This window comes from Ochlerotatus camptorhynchus, unplaced genomic scaffold (genome assembly GCF_037179485.1).
Source record: "Ochlerotatus camptorhynchus isolate MF236.1 unplaced genomic scaffold, CSIRO-AGI_Acam_v1.1 ptg000290l, whole genome shotgun sequence".
NCBI lineage: Eukaryota > Metazoa > Arthropoda > Insecta > Diptera > Culicidae > Ochlerotatus > Ochlerotatus camptorhynchus.
This window is the reverse complement of record NW_027040779.1, coordinates 3,432,538-3,451,127: the sequence shown is the minus strand read 5'-3', so window position 1 is coordinate 3,451,127 and position 18,590 is coordinate 3,432,538. Positions and strand designations below refer to the sequence as shown.

The window sequence follows — 18,590 nt, the reverse complement described above, 5'->3', positions numbered from 1 at the left end:
GTTGATATCTTTTTTGATTAGAAAGTTAAAAGAGATGTTTTTCGAAAAGATTTCCTTTTTCATTTGTCAATATCCCCAAATGGAGCAAACCGATTTTCTAACAGTTAATTCCATATGAAAGATCGTTTTTTCGTTCGTTCGTTTCGGTGCAAAAACTGCGAGAGCGTTTTTTGTTTAAAGCATTGAATTTAATTTAAAACAAGACATATTTTTCAACAAAACTACACGCAAACCAAAAATCTATTGCAATGAATGTTAGTTCCGTTTCCTATCATCCTCTGTTCATGAACATCACAACGAATGTTAGAAATTGACCATGCAGGCGATGTAATGTTTTTTGTTTTTTTTTTATTTCGTGTTCTATCTCCGCTTTCGACTATACCAGTAAGCATGTAGAACGACGCACACACTTGCCTCGAATCTCTCCAGCTGGAAAAGCATACGAAGTCGAGAATGCGAGAAAATTAGCGCTTCATGCTTTTAGGCTATCCATATTCAGAAGCATGGAGATAGCAGTGGAGAAAGTACAGGTCTGATAATCGCAACGTTCGTGGTTCGAGCCCAGTTCTATTTTTTTCGACATAGCTAATTTCACTCACTAATACACTCTACATTTTTCGGTCTCCAATTTTCTTGCATTGGACCGCAGCTAGGTATATCACATCCTCTGATGATGAATCCCACATAATTGTAAGCGAATCTTACATTCCCCGGTTGGGTGTAGAGCTATTCCATAGCCAGTATATGAGCAAGTCAAACGCGCACTTTTTTGCCTGTAACTTTGAAGAAATACATCAAATCTCCTCAGCCATTGATGAGTTACGTAAAGAAGTGTGCGTTTGACTAGTACTGTCGCATTAATGCCCTTACTTCTATTCAATTTTCATACTGCCGTACTCTAGCGGAACTATCTATCTACCCTCTTCAGACCTTTCTCTAGATAATAAATTATCACATTAAGCTTCATGTTAGATAGCATTTCCTACCAACTCTGAAAATCGTAAATTCACGTATGAAGTAACATAAAACCACTTTGAATGGAATTAATATTTTGGGATAAAGTGTCATCAAATCATGGTTTTCAGGATAATCCGGATATTTTTGATTGACCTATAGAGTGAACAGATTATATTTTTTTTTCTATATTATTCATAGTCACGAGATCAAAGTGCATTTAACATGATATTTATATGTTGGGATAAAGTTACCATATCATGAAGTGGCCACATCATACAAATTGTCCTAATAGCTTGCGTTTTTTATATCTTTCATAATCACGATATCAAAGCGTAACATGAAAATTATATTTTAGTATAAAATTACCATAACCTGATTCCCTGGATAATCTGGGCTGACCAATGTGGCCAGATTATAAACATTGTTTCAAATCATTCAGAATCACTTGATCTCGTGATTTTTATTATAGAATCGATTTTTGGGGTAAAGTGGCCATGTACGGATTGACCGTAAAAGATGTCATAAAATATTAACAGTCCTGCAAAACCACATTTTTTTTGCTAACAATCTAGTTCTCTCTCTCCTTTGGTTTGTTTTCCGTCGATCTTGTTTTCCGTGCTTATCACCAATGCTACCGACTCCAACTTCCAGAGGCAACTTCCACACCTGGTCCCTACCTATCGCCCCATTAACTCCCCAAGTAACAATTAGGGTTTTATGAGGGTTCTGTAGACTATGAATTAGACTTGTAGCATGCTTTAAAACCGTGATAAATCTTGCAATGTTACTTAGGTCATGAACCGGGAACTTTATTTTACTTCCCGCGTGATCAGAGATCTTATGCATCAGAGCATCCCGGCGGCGTCGACTAGTATTGAATCCAGACCTGCTGGGGTGAGAGGTAATCACGCTTACCACTACACCACCGGCCTGTGGACCTCCCTTTACTCAGTCGGTAAAGGCACAGCTACAAAGCAAGACCATGCTGGAGGTGGCTGGGTTCGATTACCGGTCCGGTCTAGGAATTTTTCGGGTTGGAAAATTTCACGACTTCCCTGGGCATAGAGCATGATTGTACATGCCACACAATTATACTACTGCAAAAATGGTACAGACATCAAAAGCTCTCAATTAATAACTATGGAAGTGCATCTAGAACACTAAGTTGAGAGCACGCAATAAGCTAATATGCCATACGCAATAAGCTTTAAATGCGAGGAAGAAGAAGAAGACTACACCACCTGCACCGCTAGCAATCTAGTTGAAATTCAAATATTTAAAACAATTTTTAGCCAAAAAAAACCTAGTATCTCACTTCTGGCAGGCTAACTATGGTATTTTAAATCGAAAAATTGAACTCATTTGTAGTTCTGCGGAGAAAGTTTCAGCTATATAAGTTAAACCTGCTATTAAATCGTACGGCGCTGTAAACTCTCCTAGAATCCCACAGTTTTCGTGTGTGTCATATTAAGAACAAGGAGAAGCATCAATATTGTTTAACGTAGAATTAGTAGTTTATTCAAGACTGGCCCGATCCGTGGTTTCATAATAAATTATTAATCAAGTTTCATGCAACATGTTCCAAACATGATTCTGAAAGATATAAAAAAACTGCAAGCTTCTAGGACAATTTGTATGGTGCGGATTATCCGGAGAACCATGATGTGGCCACTTTATCCCAACATGTAAATTCCATATTAATGCGCTTCGATCTCGTGATTCTGAACAATATAGAAAAATCGTAAGGTTCTAGGACAATTTTTATAATGTGGCCACTTTATCGGTCAATTCGGATTATCCGAAAAACCATGATATGGCCAGTTTACCCCAAAATATAAATTCAATATTAAAAATGCTTTGATCTCATAATTCTGAAAGATATAAAAAATCGCAAGGCTCTAGGACATCTTTTATAATGCGGCTACTTTATCGGCCGTTTCGGGTCCTCCGTTGGCCAGTGGAGGTTCCCTGTGGGTGCATATGTTGTCGTTACACCATATATGCATACATAGTACGACAATTTCCAGTAATATACCTAAAATAATATGTTGTACTATACAGATAGGTACTGGCATTTCCTATTTTAACGGGTACTCGGGTTGATCCTGGCCCTCTGTATCGACAGGCAAATGTCACCGAAAAATGAGACTATCACTCATGGATTCAGCAGAGTTTTTCCTTTAAGAATATGTATAACATGTTGACTAAAACCGTTTGACAGCCGTTCAATTTGTCGCGGTTTTATAAATTTTTACCCACTGTGCGTGGTGGATAAACTACACTGAAAAAAGTTTTCACTTGGTTTCTATTAGGAACGCACATAGTATTTTTCCAAAAACAAAAACAATGATTTTTACCTGAATATCACATAGCATTAGAAATTCTATATGAGAAATCATTTAGATTTCATTGGACACATAACGTTCATGTGATTTAGTGGTGCAATTTCCAATTATGGGATCACATGAAAGTTATGTGAAATTCACGTGGATATTCTCCACTGGTTATGTGATTTATTTTATGAGTGTAGTTTTGCTCTTCCAACATTCAAACCCTGGTGGTGAGTACTGTCAGAAGCACCATGAAATACCGTATTGCAAAACTTTGCGTTTTGGAAGAAGGAACATTTTAATCGATTTTGAGTGAATATTAGTGAATGCAATTATGAGCAAATTGAGCTGCACAATAATCATGCTTGGGTACTGAAAGATAGCTGAGCGAGTGTTGATTTTTACTAAGCGGATCACTACATATATACTCGGAATTGACAACAATACAACAAAACAGATGATAAACTGAAAGAATATGAAAAACTTTCTCACCGACTGAACGATTAGATCTAAAATCAGTGAGCGAGCTGTTTTTTTTCTGGGACAGATTATACACATTTGGATTAGTGTTATCTACTAAAGCATAGTAGGAAATGGCTCTAATGTTGGCCTATGGATCTAAGATTGGGCCCATCGCTAAAAATCTGCTATTTATCAATTTTATCTAGATGAACGCGTCATTGGGACGGTACTAATGGATATTTTTGGCTGCTATTGAAAATTTAGTCGTTTGCTGAATTTATGCATGGGCCCAAATTAGGGACACTTAGGCCGACATTACCTGCATTTCCCTTATGTGTCATTATGACTTACGTTAAATTCACAAATTATTAAAATCTTTGAAACTAGATTAATTTTCTGGTGCATCATTCAAATTGCCGACTTTTTCCTGGTGAAAACAAAATCGCGAATTTTCCATCTTTTACTGTTTGACTTGCCAGTCTGGTTTTTTTTTTAATTTCATTGTGTTTATAAATTGACATATTTAACAAAACAAAACAATTAGATGTTTTTTAATTTACTTTTTTAAAATACAGAGGCTCACTATGGGCTCAAATCCGCTATAAAAATGTATTTGAAATGGGAATGTTTTTTTTTTTTAAATTATCGAACAAAATGGGCCGAAGGATCTCACCATTTTATGAAACTTTGCGCACAGGTAGAGTTTATGGTTATATGAACGAAACAAAATTTCAAAAAAATCGAGGTTCCTAATTTTCCCGGAATTTTTTAATTGAAGTTTTCGGATTATCCCGGAAATCGCGTACTTTGAATATTTAGGGAAAAAGGCTCTAATGTTGGCCAATGGATCTAAGATTGGGCCCATCGCTAATAATCTGCTATTTATCAATTTTATCTAGATGAACGTGTCATTGGGACGGTACTAATAGATATTTTCGGTCGCTATTGAAAATTTAGTCGATTGCTGAATTTTTGTATGGGCCCAAATTAGGGGCATTTAGGCCGACATTACATCAATTTCCCCTATAACTCATGAACACATGATAGAAAGGAAAGGACGTTTTGCAGTGAAACGATAAATTATCTCAGCAAAAATATAATTTGAAAAATACTCTCCACGAAAATTTTCACGGTGGAGGAAAAGCGCAGGGAAAATCAGGATAAACCATTGTCAGGGTAATGAACTTTCATGGTTATTTCCACGACCACATAATAAAATATTATTAGTTTTGCCGTCGAATGCTTCTGGAAGAATTAAAATCGAACAATATTTGACCAAGTTACGACACTCCCAAATTAACGAATAATTTATTGTATTTTTAGTATCCCCTGTATAATACCCTTTTTGTAAGAAGCGTACACATTGAAATGAAAAAAATAATAATAACAAGAAACATAACGTACCGTGCAAATGAATATTAATTTGTGTCAATTTGTCCAGCTGGGCCTGGGCCATTTTGCTTTGCTTTTTGGTGATTTTGTGCTTCCAGTACGGGCCAGGGTGGTGATGATTGTGGGTGTTGGTTGCTTCCGGTTTACCGGTCGTGGCCAGGACGTCGATTCCATTGCCGTTGGTGAAGTTTTTGTTATTGTTCGTCTCGATCAGGCTGGCGACCCGCAGGTTCAGGGTAGATTTGGGACTGCTGTCAGTTTCACCATCGGCGGAACTGGTCGAGAGGTGGCGCGTTTTCTTAATAATTTTGGGCGAGAATTGCCGCTTGGAGGGTGGAGCTGGCGGCTGAGATCCAGGTGGGTGCTGCTGGTGTGGCAGCAGGTATTCCATCTTTTTCGCTTGAACCGAGCTGAGATTCGGTGAACTGGCGCTGGTCATTCGGTCCAGGCTCACGATTTGTAACCGTTCATGCTCGAAGTACAGGACCGGTGCGGTGAGGACCGAAGGCGATGGTGAATGCGGTGGCGATTCGATCGTTGCAATGTCTAGCGAAGAGCCATTCTTCTTCTTCGGAGATGAACTCCGCTGGCTGTTGCTTCGCGGTGAGGCGGACCCTGGCCGGATGGCAGGTGGACAAATGACGCTGAGGTCCGGGAGACCGACGCTGGACAGGGAACGGGTCACCAAATCCGGAAGACTGATTTCTATAAAGGAAAACAAAACAGAAAAAAGGAAAACAAAAGATAACATAAAACTGAATTAAATTAAAGCAAAATGAAATTGAATCAACTTAAAAGCATATGAAAAGTGCTCGCCGTCAACGATAACGAACGCAGGACAGCAATTTATCCGATACGCCCTCGCCGTCGGGGGGTGGAGGTCCGAAGCAAAAATAGCATCACGTATCCATTCCCCGGAGCTCGCGGTGGGGCGAATGAGGTCGGAAATTAAACACTTTTCCTTCTCCCAGAGAGATCACCCCATGAACCCATGAAGCTCAGCGCAGTATGGTAGAATTCGACCCTGAACTTGAGAACGTCGTACCTAGCAGCGACTAAAAACGGAGGAGCGGTCGTGAGAAGCAGCAACTGGAAATCACTTCCATAACACCGGTAATGGCCGTTCTACATCTGCTGGGAATTTGCTGCAGCAGTTGAGGGTGATGTTCATTTTTAGCACGTTTTCACGATGGGCTACGCCGCCGCCTTTACTCGCTGTTCGGCGGCACGGTGCACAATAAATGAGCAGCAGTTTGTCCTTGTTGGCGGGCGGTGGTTGGTGGGAGCTTGGAGCCCTTTCTGGCAAAAAAATAGAATCTCACCAACCAGCCCGGGGGATTGAATGGGTCACGGTGTCATGTTCGTTATTGGCCGTGGAAGAATGCGTTTTTTTAGAATTATATGCAAGTTAAGCTTTTGGGGAGATTAAACCAATCGTCAAGTAGAAAGCTAACGAATGGATGTGATTAGCTGAACTGAATGTGCAAATCCACAGATAATTGGTGTTATTTATAAGGATTTAATAAATTAGACTTCAGCGTGGCTTATCAATTGCTCCAATTAATTAGGTCGATGCTCGTTTCTTTTTCATGAAGTTCAAATCAGGATAATTAATTAGCACTAGATAATGTTTTAGAATCTGACACACATCGTTGGTGACGCATTATGTGCTGATCTGCATTGCCAATGTTAAAACTAGCCGATATCAACAAACATTTGAAGAAGTAAAGCACGAAATTATTGTATATTGGTCTTCACAGCAGAGACAGATCCAAGGGAGTATTGCAGTGGAGCCTCAATTTAATCAGTCAATTCATCAGTGACTTCTTCTTATAGGATTTTATGCTTCTGTAGCGAGCGTTTTGCTAGCTTTCAACTTACATAGGTCGCTGCCAAGCTAACGCGGAACGCGGAGCGAAGCATCAAATCGACTGTGAGGAATCAGACCAATTATAAAAATTACTTCGCACACCCGATGCAACGCTTCGCTTTCCGCGTCAGCAATGATACTGAGCGCTGTGTGAGGAACCGAACGGATCGATCGCATGAATGTGTGAGTGCTGACCACGTTTTGCGTCCATTGCTGCAATGGAAGCGCTCTGACTCCCGTTGGCGAATCTGCCATACAATGAAACCACTGGAAGCGGCTCCCGTTCTGGTGGAGGAGGCTTATTGGATAGCGGAAGATAAAATGTTTATTGTATTGTACCTTTTGGCTATAGTTTTAAGATTTACTGTATAGTGAACAAGAATCCTCGGCTCTGTAAAGTTAATTAGGTTGAGCCCTTAGTGTCTGTCCAAACATCGAACAATCATTTAGGGTAGAGAACTACTTCGGCCTAATCGCCCATTTTGGGCCTATCGAGCAGAAAACTTCAAATAAATCCATGATTTCAGAGTTAACTGGTCAATTAAGCGTTTGGTACGATACTTAAGTTAATAAGCTACCGAACGAAGTCAATGAGAACGCGTGATATGAAGGTTTGCACCCATTATTCCCAAAAACAAAAGAAGCGCCGAATAAATTTTTATCTTCATCCGATAGGCCGAAGTGAATTCATTGGCGTTCCAATGGCGTTTCAATGCGTTAGGCCGAGTTTAGAATCCGTAGGCCGAGTTTGGTGTCAAGAAGCAGCGTTAGACGTTTGAAAATATCTCAACGCTTGGTTTCTCTTTATCAAATCTTACGGTACGTACGGAAAGGTAAATAAATTTGGAAGCCATCAGTGATAATAAAACTCCGTTTGGTGCTAAACTGCGCTAGATTAAGAACGACTAAGTGCGGGTTGTGCTTAATAAGCCGGAAATGGGGTAGTTAGCCCTAGTAGAATCTTTTTTTTTTGTCTAATGAATGCCTAAAATGATGAAATCTTTTCAATATTTTAGAAACCTTTAAATTTGTCTAGGACTGTAATTTGTTTGTATTAGACATCGCGAAGCCAAACGGAAGAACTGGAAACGGGTATGTGAAGACATCAATTGTGCTCCAACAGCTGCGAGGATGCATAAAGTTCTTTCAAAAGACCATTCAAATGGTCTTGGTAGCCTCAAAAAAGAAGATAGGACATTTACTGCTGACTCTTCTGAAACATTGGAAGAAATGATAAGGATTCACTTCCGAGGGTCGACTCCTTTGGCGGCTGAAGAAGAACAGGACTTTGACTAGGCCAGACATGCATGGTCTGAAGATGCCTATCTGAAAGCTTGTAAAATCTTCTCACCATCTAGAGTTGAATGGGCGTTGAGTTCTTTTCAACCTTTCAACTCTGCCGGGAAAGATGAAATATTCTCAGCATTACTTCAACAGGGAAAAGAAGTACTCATTCCCCTCTTAACTGAACTGTATAAAGCCAGTGTTACTTTGAGCCACATACCAAAAACATGGAGAAAGGTTCGAGTTGTCTTCATTCCAAAAGCTGGAAAAAGGGATACAACGACTCTGAAAGCCTTCAGACCTATAAGCCTTTCCTCTGTTCTGTTGAAGACAATGGAAAAATTGTGAATGACTTCATTAAATCAACAAGTTTAGCAAGGTTACCTCTTAGCAAATTTCAATTCGCTTATTAATCGGGTAAATCTACGATAACGGCATTACAATCACTGGTTAATAGAATCGAGAAATCACTTGAAGCCAAGGAAATAGCCGTGGTTGCTTTTTTTTTAAATTGGAGGAGCATTCGATAATGCATCCTACACACTTAGAAATAACTAATTTTACACGAGACGTAATCCATATTGGAAGTAAATCGTGGAACGTAAACAAACATTTCATGTAAAATTAAGTTTTCTCAAACCGAAACATAAGCAAATCGACGAAGAGAACGTTTCATTGAATTGATTTTCTTGTTTCTTTCAACTGATTCTTATGTCAAAAAGGCCGCTTACATGTGTCGGTCTCAGGGAACCTAAATCTACATGACATTTTCGTAGTGTGTACAGCTCAATGCGTTCAGCTATGGAAGCAAGGGGCTTGGATAACTGCATTATCGAATGGATAATGGCGATGCTCACAGATCGAGAAATTTCTGCTGATGTTGGAGGTGCGTCACTAACTATAAGATCGATGAGGGTTGTCCTCAAGAAGGGTACTATCACCCTTATTGTGGTCTTTAGTAGTGGAAGAACTCCTTCAAAGTTTAGCGGAGCAGGGTTTCGAGGTGATTGGTTACGCAGACGATGTGGCCATTATAGTGCGGGGAAAGTTTGAGAACACGGTTTCAAATCGGTTTCAAACTGCCCTAAACATGACCTTCCATTGGTGGTGAGAGAGGGCTTGAATGTAAACCCTTCAAAAACTGTCATAGTTCCTTTCACCAAAAGGAAAAATTGGTGGGGTTGTGTACAAGACACGACCGCATGGTTGACGTAGACTACGTTGAGATGTTTAGTGAACTTCTCGTGCATTTTTCTTGATATTGATTTAAAATACAGTAGAAGTAACTTATTTCCTCAATTTAATCCATTTCCTCTCCTTGACATGTCAATTTCCTCACCCGTATTAGTTATTTTTCTGACCGTTTCTGGACTGTCCGTTATTGATATTTCTGCATATGAAACACTTGTATTTGATCTTCCGTTATAAAATATATTCCCCGTGCACAATTCAAGGCCCATCCCATCTCCGTTGAACATTTGTTATGGATAACACGTTTAACCAAACGCTTGATCGCATTGGGATACCTTCGGTGGGAAATCGTTCACAAGAATGTTTTGCACATCCCAGCCCAAGTAACATTCTAAGTTTTTTTTTGTGTGGTTTTAATGCACTCTACAAGTCTAAATCATGATCTACAGTACCCTTATCAAACCCAAATTGTTACTTGGGAGGTAACCAACAAGCCCACTAATTTGGATTGATTTTGTTATATAAAGCTAACATACGACTAATACAGGGCTTTGGCGCATTATTAGTTGCTTGGTTAGTTGGGATTGCCCCCTAAATTTCTTTCCATCAGCATAATCTAATTCAGAGTTGTGTCTTCAAAAAAATAAAAAGTTTGGTCCATGTTCAATATTTAATCATAATTTGCTACTTTAGGCAATCAAAAATTCGTCCATCCAAGCAGGACCATAATTCTAAATGTTCATTGGATAGCTTAACGTAGGAATTTATCCGCCTCTTAACCACATAATGAGAAACTAAAACCATAAGTATTCAGAAATAAAGGGTGTCCACGATGAAATTGCCACACTATGAAATTGCTCTAACTTTTTAACCGTTGGGTAGAATTTAATGAACATTTGGGTGGATTTAGTTCATAGTCCATTATTTACATCCTGCAAGTTTTAAAGTCCTGTGATCAAAACTCGCGGAAATGGAGTAGAAAGAACAGCTCGTGCGTGATAAAATCTTGCGCATTCATCACGAGAACAAGGATCTCTCGCATCGTTCCATCGCTAAAACGTTGGGAATCGCGAATTCCACGGTGTCGCGAGTGATTAAGCGGTTCGAGGAACGGTTGACCACCGATCGGAAGCCCAGAAGTGAAGGAAAAAGTATTCCGTACAACACCAAAAATCACAACCGCGTAGTTGGGGCCTTCAACCGAAATCCAAACGCCTCCGTTAGGGATGTGGCTAAGAAGCTGCACCTAAGCCGAAGTTTTGTCCAGAAGGCCAAAACTAAGGCTGGGCTTCGAACGTTCAAGGTACAAAAGGCCCCTAATCGCGACGAGAAGCAGAACAAGTCCGCCAAAACCCGTGCCAGGAAGTTGTACCTCAACATGCTGACGAAAGTTGAATGCTGCATCATGGACGACGAAACATATGTGAAGGCCGACTTCAAACAGATCCCCGGCAACCTGTTTTTCACGGCCAAGGATAAGTTCAGCGTTCCGGAGCATGTCCGCACTCAGAAGATGTTCAAATTTGCGAAGAAATTCCTGGTTTGGCAAGCCATCTGCACGTGCGGGAAGCGGAGTGCACCTTTCGTGACCCAGGACACGATGAACGGACAGGTGTACATAAAAGAGTGCCTCCAGAAGCGGCTGCTTCCTCTCCTGAAGGCCCACAACGTCCCAACAATCTTCTGGCCAGATTTGGCCTCATGCCACTACTCCAAGGACGTGCTGAAGTGGTATGCGGACAATAAGGTTAATTTCGTGCCGAAAATGTTCAACCCTCCCAACACTCCGGAGCTCCACCCCATCGAGAATTACTGGGCGATTATGAAGCAGCACCTTCTTAAACGACCTAAGGTAGTGAAGACAGTCGAGGAACTGAAGAAAGTATGGGTTTACATGCAAAAAACGGTTGATTCACAGGTTGTGCAGAATCTTATGGCCGGGGTTAAGGCCAAGGTGCGGGCATTTGCGTATGGACTGTAAATAAAATACGAGTAAAATGTTAAAATGAAGTTTAATAGTTATTTCTCAATCCCTGAAAATTTGATGGCAATCGGATGAAAACTCGAATTTTGCGAATCAATTTTGTGTGTGGCAATTTCATCGTGGACACCCTTTATATCTCTTACCTTTTTGCCATTCTTGCATTTACACAAAGACGCTCCAACCCATTTTCAGAGATTTAATTTTTGTTGGCCCGAACTACACACAGCACTACTTGGTGCATACATTTTGTAACAAACAACAATGTAAAGCTCTACTTAAAGATGTAAATGAATTTTTACCGCCCCTTGGGATCCCACTTCAACACAGGGACGGCCCAAAATCATCAAAATTCAGTTCGCCAAGCAGAATCTCACGAACACTAGCGTGTAAATTCATAGGATTTTGATAGTTTTTACAGTAATGCATCTGTAATTTGTATACAACATCCGAAGTCCCTCCTTCTTTACATATTCTGCACAAAAACTACTTTCTAAGCTCCACCCCTGACAGGATTTGGCGACAATTTATTATGAATGGGGCGTGACAGAAAGTATATTGCTGAATATGTAAAAAGAATGGACTTAAGATGTTAATCTAATTGCATATAAAGAGGTACAAGACCAAGGAGTAAGTCACTCAGCACATTGTTCAAAATTAGATTCGGCAAAACTTGGGCACACCCATCGGCACACCTTCAGCCCATCTTCGGCAAAAACTCGTAGGCATTGGATTATTGTAAATAAAATGGGAGTACTGCAGGACAACTGTCATTGAAGTTGTTTACAACATTATGCATTCGTGTGTTTACGGCTGTCAAAGAACTTTTCGAGTTCAATAAACCATTAGGACGTTTTGCAATCGGATTAGGTCTGTGTTAAATTAGCTTTAATTTTATTCATTAAGTCTAAATTGTCAGATGAATTATTTTAAATATAAATACAAATACAAATACAAATTACGTGCTGATTGACTGTATATTCAGGAACAACCTCTAATTAAATATACCAGAGGAACTCAGACCAGCAGTTCACTTCTGGCTCCGGTATCTCTGCCGACAGAGGGGTCACCACCGAGTGCTTCTGCCGGTGGAGCTCTACTGGGGTCCACATCTAAGCTGAAAGCACCGACGCCAATATTAGCCAGATCACGAAGCAAGAAGGCTATCCTATTGCATGCGAGTTCCTCTTTGATGCCTCCCTCCGGTATGCGAGCTGGTTCCAGTCGACTGCCCAGAGCCAATCGCCTCCGGTCAACATTTCTGCCAAGAGATGATTACGCGACACCCGATTTTCGGAAGCCCCAGAGGATTTACTCTGGCAATCCAATCGAACATGAATGGCTTCTATAATAACCTTTCGGACCTAGCAATTCTTATTCAGACCCCATTAATACTCTTAATTCAAATAATGCTGCAACTCACACAAAACAAACTACAGAAGTCATACTCATCATCCTCTATACTGCCCATAATCGCATATCAGTCCCATATGGATAGGAAAACAAGCAAAGATGGGACTGATATGCGATTATGGGTAGTATAGTCGGTCTCCAACAATGTTTCCCACCGGTTCCAACTCGTTCCGATCGCTAATAGACCGTTGCTTTTAACATCATGAAAGGCTAGGTTTCTGGTCTGCCTTTGAGGGCATTATAAAACCCTAAAACACAGGACTTTTACTATCCTAAAAACACAAAACACCAAAATTGTGCACACCCGCCACTTTCAGCGTCATCCTCAATCCGATTTATCCTTGCGATTTCAAACCAAATCATTCAAGGTGTCAGAAATACCGAGTTGCCGGGATGGGTATTTTACAAACAATCGCAGCTTGCTCTATGACCGGCACAATCGGCACACATGCGGCACACTGACAAAAGGGATGATCCAAGATTGGTATGTGGAGCGACCTACCCCTTGTACCAGACATGTTTCACAGTATTTTGTAGCTATGAGAGGTACAGCATACATGACATGCAAATTTTCTCTCAACTTGAATTTTTGGCTCTTTTGGCGGGTAAAAAATTAACGTCCATTTTTTTTTAGGTTGTCGTTATAGGAGGATGGGGGGTTTGTTATGTAAAAATAACATTTGTCGCATTTCATATTATTTGAACGGGACCGAAAACAGTCTGTAAAATATGTGTGGTCCTGAAAAGGACCAATTGTTCGATCCCCACAAATTCCACATCCTCTCCACTCCATCGTTGGTTGTCATCAAGGTGATCACGCTGACTGTTGCTATTTAGCCTGACTGCGGTAAAGATCAATAGAGGCAGAGGGAAAAATTACACCTTTTCCTGATTTGCTCCTGCTTCTGCTTGCCACGCCGTCCGAAGCTTTAGTGAGCGGAGCAACGACAGCAGAGCTCTTATATAGTTTTGCAGGTTCAAGCAAAACGATGCGCAACCAAATGGTACTCGATTATGACGACTTGGTTTGGGGAGAACGTTTGTTTCATTGAAACAGTAATAAAATTATCACTTTTTTGTACATTTTTCAACGGTTTTTTTTTGGGAAAATTGACAAAGCATTTATTGTTGTGAGAGTTATTTTTTATCGATTGGTGTGTTTGGAGTTTAATTTCATCTATAAATGACCAAGTTATAAGCGTTCATAACCTTACACCTTTTCGTGATGGTCGCAATTTTAGATTTTCGATTTACCCCCAGTACCTTCCCGTAAGACGTAGTCTACGTCAAAAATATAAAGGGTGTCCACGATGAAATTGCCCTAACTTTTTAACCGTTGGGTAGAATTTAATGAAAATTTGGGTGGATTTAGTTCATAGTGCATTATTTACATCCTGCAAGTTTTAAAGCCCTGTGATCAAAACTCGCGGAAATGGAGTCGAAAGAACAGCTCGTGCGTGATAAAATCTTGCGCATTCATCACGAGAACAAGGATCTCTCGCATCGTTCCATCGCTAAAACGTTGGGAATCGCGAATTCCACGGTGTCGCGAGTGATTAAGCGGTTCGAGGAACGGTTGACCACCGATCGGAAGCCCAGAAGTGAAGGAAAAAGTATTCCGTACAACACCAAAAATCACAACCGCGTAGTTGGGGCCTTCAACCGAAATCCGAACGCCTCCGTTAGGGATGTGGCTAAGAAGCTGCACCTAAGCCGAGGTTTTGTCCAGAAGGCCAAAACTAAGGCTGGGCTTCGGACGTTCAAGGTACAAAAGGCCCCTAATCGCGACGAGAAGCAGAACAAGTCCGCCAAAACCCGTGCCAGGAAGTTGTACCTCAACATGCTGACGAAAGTTGAATGCTGCATCATGGACGACGAAACATATGTGAAGGCCGACTTCAAACAGATCCCCGGCAACCTGTTTTTCACGGCCAAGGATAAGTTCAGCGTTCCGGAGCATGTCCGCACTCAGAAGATGTCCAAATTTGCGAAGAAATTCCTGGTTTGGCAAGCCATCTGCACGTGCGGGAAGCGGAGTGCACCTTTCGTGACCCAGGACACGATGAACGGACAGGTGTACATAAAAGAGTGCCTCCAGAAGCGGCTGCTTCCTCTCCTGAAGGCCCACAACGTCCCAACAATCTTCTGGCCGGATTTGGCCTCATGCCACTACTCCTATTTATTTCAAGCAGAAATTCAAGCATTCATAGAATGTGCAAACATCTGTCTAACAAGACAAATACAGGATTGCCAAGATCTGTATATTCTCGGATAGAAAAGCTGGTCTTAATGCGCTTAAGGCGTTCACATGTTGATCGAAGCTAGCGTGGGAATGTATTCTTTCCTTAAAACAATTGGCCGAAAGGAACGAAGTCATATTATACTGGGTGCCCGGCCATTGTGGCATTGAAGGAAATGAAAATGCCGATAGTCTAGCAAGACGAGCTTCTGCATCGAACTTCATCGATCCGGAATCGTTTTGTGGAGTCCCTGAGTGTACTATAAGGATGGAACTAAAAAGCTGGGAAACGTCCATAGTAGAATCCAGCTGGAACGCCACAGATGCATCCAGACAGGCGAAAAGATTTATAAGACCAAGTGCAGCAAAAGCCCGGGTTTTGCTTAATCTTAGTAAAAGAGATCTTCGGGTAATAACTGGTCTGATGGCTGGTCACTGCCCTAGCAGATATCACTTATATAAAATAGGAAAAATTCCGGCTAGAGAATGTCGGTTTTGTCAATTTGAAAACGAAACTGCCGAACATACACTCTGCAGCTGTGGAGCACTGTTCAATCAAAGAATGTCAATATTTAGAAAAAAAGAAAAGGAAGGGTAATGGCTGAATAGTCTATGCGGACCACTTGAACGCCATGGGAAAAGGAAGGGATTGAAGAGGTCGGTTATTGAGGGGTTTTGAGGAAATGACACATAGTACTAGATTTGTGTTGCAAAATGTAAAGAAACCGAAAATCCATTTCCCACTGATTCATCCTTTCACATATATACCAAATTGATACAGACAATATATGAATAGGCTAGTTGCCTCCCTAAGCGGACCCCCCGCATCCTAACTCTTTCGTTAATCTACTTAATGTTATTAGGCTGTCTAAATTTTCTTATTTAAGTTCGTTTGATGATTATGATATCTCATTAGTCTAATTTAATAAATAATTGAAATCTCTTATTTACCTAATCAATCATAACTCATGCTTTATTGAGTACCTAAACTGCTATGTAATCTAAAATTTAACGTGTTTCAAGTAATTTTGACTTTGATCTATATTTATTATATCTTAGATCGACCCAGGTGACACCTTCAAGTGACTAAAATGCTTCACTTTGAAATTAGTTTCCTAGCTGATTTTTAAATTATATAAGGTATATGCTCCAACTACACTCACACGTTTCCACTATGTCGTTCCACAAAATTACGTATGGATATGTCACAATAGAAGCACGCCACAGTGGAAATCTTGAGCCATAGTTCAAACACTTATCCCAAACCAAAATGAAGCATTATATAAGATTAGTTACAATACCATGGTGGTGTTTAATATATTGTTCCTTGAGTAATGCTTCAATGAAAACAACAATGAAAGCTTGTCACACAAATAAAAGGAGCACCGTTGGGCACTTTCTGAAATATTTCATTAGTATAATTCCCTTGCAAGCCCAAATAAATGTATCTGCGTAAAAATAAATAAAAATAAGAGTGATTTGCGGCAAAACCCGCCAGTATCGCACCCAACGTCAGTGCCTATACGTAAGCGTACTACAACGCGGCTTTCAAATAAAGGAGTAACAAGTGTGATACTATCACTTCAGGCTAGAACTTTGGTTCTCTTATGCAATGGTTCATCAGAGAGGGGAAGCTCAGTAATCCTCATCGCATGCTCATGACGCTATTCTGTCACGGCATGAGCCAACGATGCCGGACCTAAACCAACCGTCTCCAACGCTCCACTATGAAGCATAAGATTAGGCCCGCCCACCAACGTCCAGGTTAAAACTAGACAAGGGGAGAGGAAAACAAAACTAAGCTTGTAGGTAAAAAAATAATCCCATAAAAGCGGACAATTTAAAGAATTAAAATGGAAAATCATGTTTCCAGCCCTTTCTTTTTGTTTTTAAAAACCAATAAATAATGCCCAACGATTTTCGCCTGGATACCAACAGCTGTCTTCAACAATCTTGCTAAACGAAAATTTAATGGCCGAAGGTATGTACAATGTACATACGTTCAGAAACGTGCAGCCAGCTATCCTGTGGAAAAGGAAATGAAAGGCAAGAAACCTCTTCCGCTTTATTTTTCCCGAAAGCAGATCAGCAAGAAAAATAGCTGCCGTGATTTCCTTTCGTTCGCATCGTTTGAAAGTTTACTTGAGTTCTTTTAATGCACCCAGACGGACGGTGTCATTTTGAAATGGAAAATGATGTACGCAGTTTTCGAACAAGTATTTTGATGATGCAAATCATTGAAATGGGTTGTTAAAGGAATAATTGAAGCTGATGGCAATTAATCAAAGCCTTCCCATTGTACCTGTGGGAGCATTTCGGTCGAAATGTAAATCGATTTCCCCCAAACTGTGAAGCGAATCACACTACTCGCTTGGGTGCACGATACAAACCCCCGCCTCCCCACCAAGATTCTAAAATAAGAAGCAAAGTAGCTCAAACAAAACGAATACGCTATCGATTTGGGAAATATGTAAGTAGATGTAGGATCCTACCAACAACGACGCCGTTTCTCCATTGCAATTGTGCACGCGATTCCAAGGAAAGCGCACGAGAAATAGCTTCCCTACGAGAGGCAACGCGAATGATGGAGCACGGCATCAGGCGAAGAACTTAATATTAAATTAAAATTTATTTCGCCTTTTTATTTACCAATGCTTTCAGCCATCTGTTTTCACCCAAACCTTCCTAGGAAAGTTCTTCGCCGGTATTGACGGCTGGGGGCCGGAGAGGTAAGGACCACTTCGACATTCAGTAATTTAATATGATTATTCCCTTCCGGAAATGACGTGCACTGGGCGCCTCGCATCTGGGCAGAAGGGGAGAAGGGGAGAAGGGGGAATCAGGGTGGAAGATATAAGTTGATGAAATGTGGCGTTTTTTCGCTTCCCATTAATTCCTTAGCGATTGTGCTGGATTGCCACTTCCTGGAACGAAGGAATTATGTACCGGTAGCGCCGAGAGTACTTCAGCCAGGGGTGGTTGTCAGCCATTTGACAGATGATTAGGTGCTGAGATTTATGATGGTTGAAATTTGACAGCGAAGGAGATTTCGCCAGAATGATATTTTCAGATCGCCGTGGGACTGTGGTAGTTTATTTCATGGACAGATGAGATGAAGCGAGATGGGGCTATTTGATTGTAGGAGCAGCTACAACTTCATCTTCGCTTTAGATTTGCTCACGACAGCAGTTGAATATATAAGGCAATTTTAGGCAAAATATTTCCCACCTAACAGGTCCCAATTCACACATTCATTTGACATCGTGGTCGGCTTCTTTTTCGCTACATATGGTATCCTCGTGACAGCGCCCAAAGCTATGGGTATAGTCTGTGGTCGTAAGTGAAACAAATGAAAGCATGGTTTCTTGACGACGATCATGAGTATAAGCTCAAACATATAGAATGGAGACCACGAGGGCGTTTACGGGAAAAGGACCTATGCTCAATAGCACAGCTTGGAACACAGTCATA

At 40.8% G+C, this 18,590-nt stretch overlaps 1 protein-coding gene across 4 annotated transcripts in view; it reads right to left on the bottom strand.

Moving 5' to 3' along the window:
* Nucleotides 1-18,590, bottom strand: part of wake (wide awake) — a 618,276-nt gene that overhangs the window by 111,032 nt on the left and 488,654 nt on the right. For 3 of the 4 annotated variants that reach the window (XM_065228372.1, XM_065228376.1, XM_065228373.1), the window contains one exon: nucleotides 5,154-5,846. The exons of the other annotated variant lie outside the window; for it this stretch is intronic. In XM_065228372.1, the coding sequence (XP_065084444.1) occupies nucleotides 5,154-5,846 (693 nt within the window). The remainder of the gene's footprint in view (nucleotides 1-5,153; nucleotides 5,847-18,590) is intronic. 4 annotated transcript variants of the gene reach the window in all.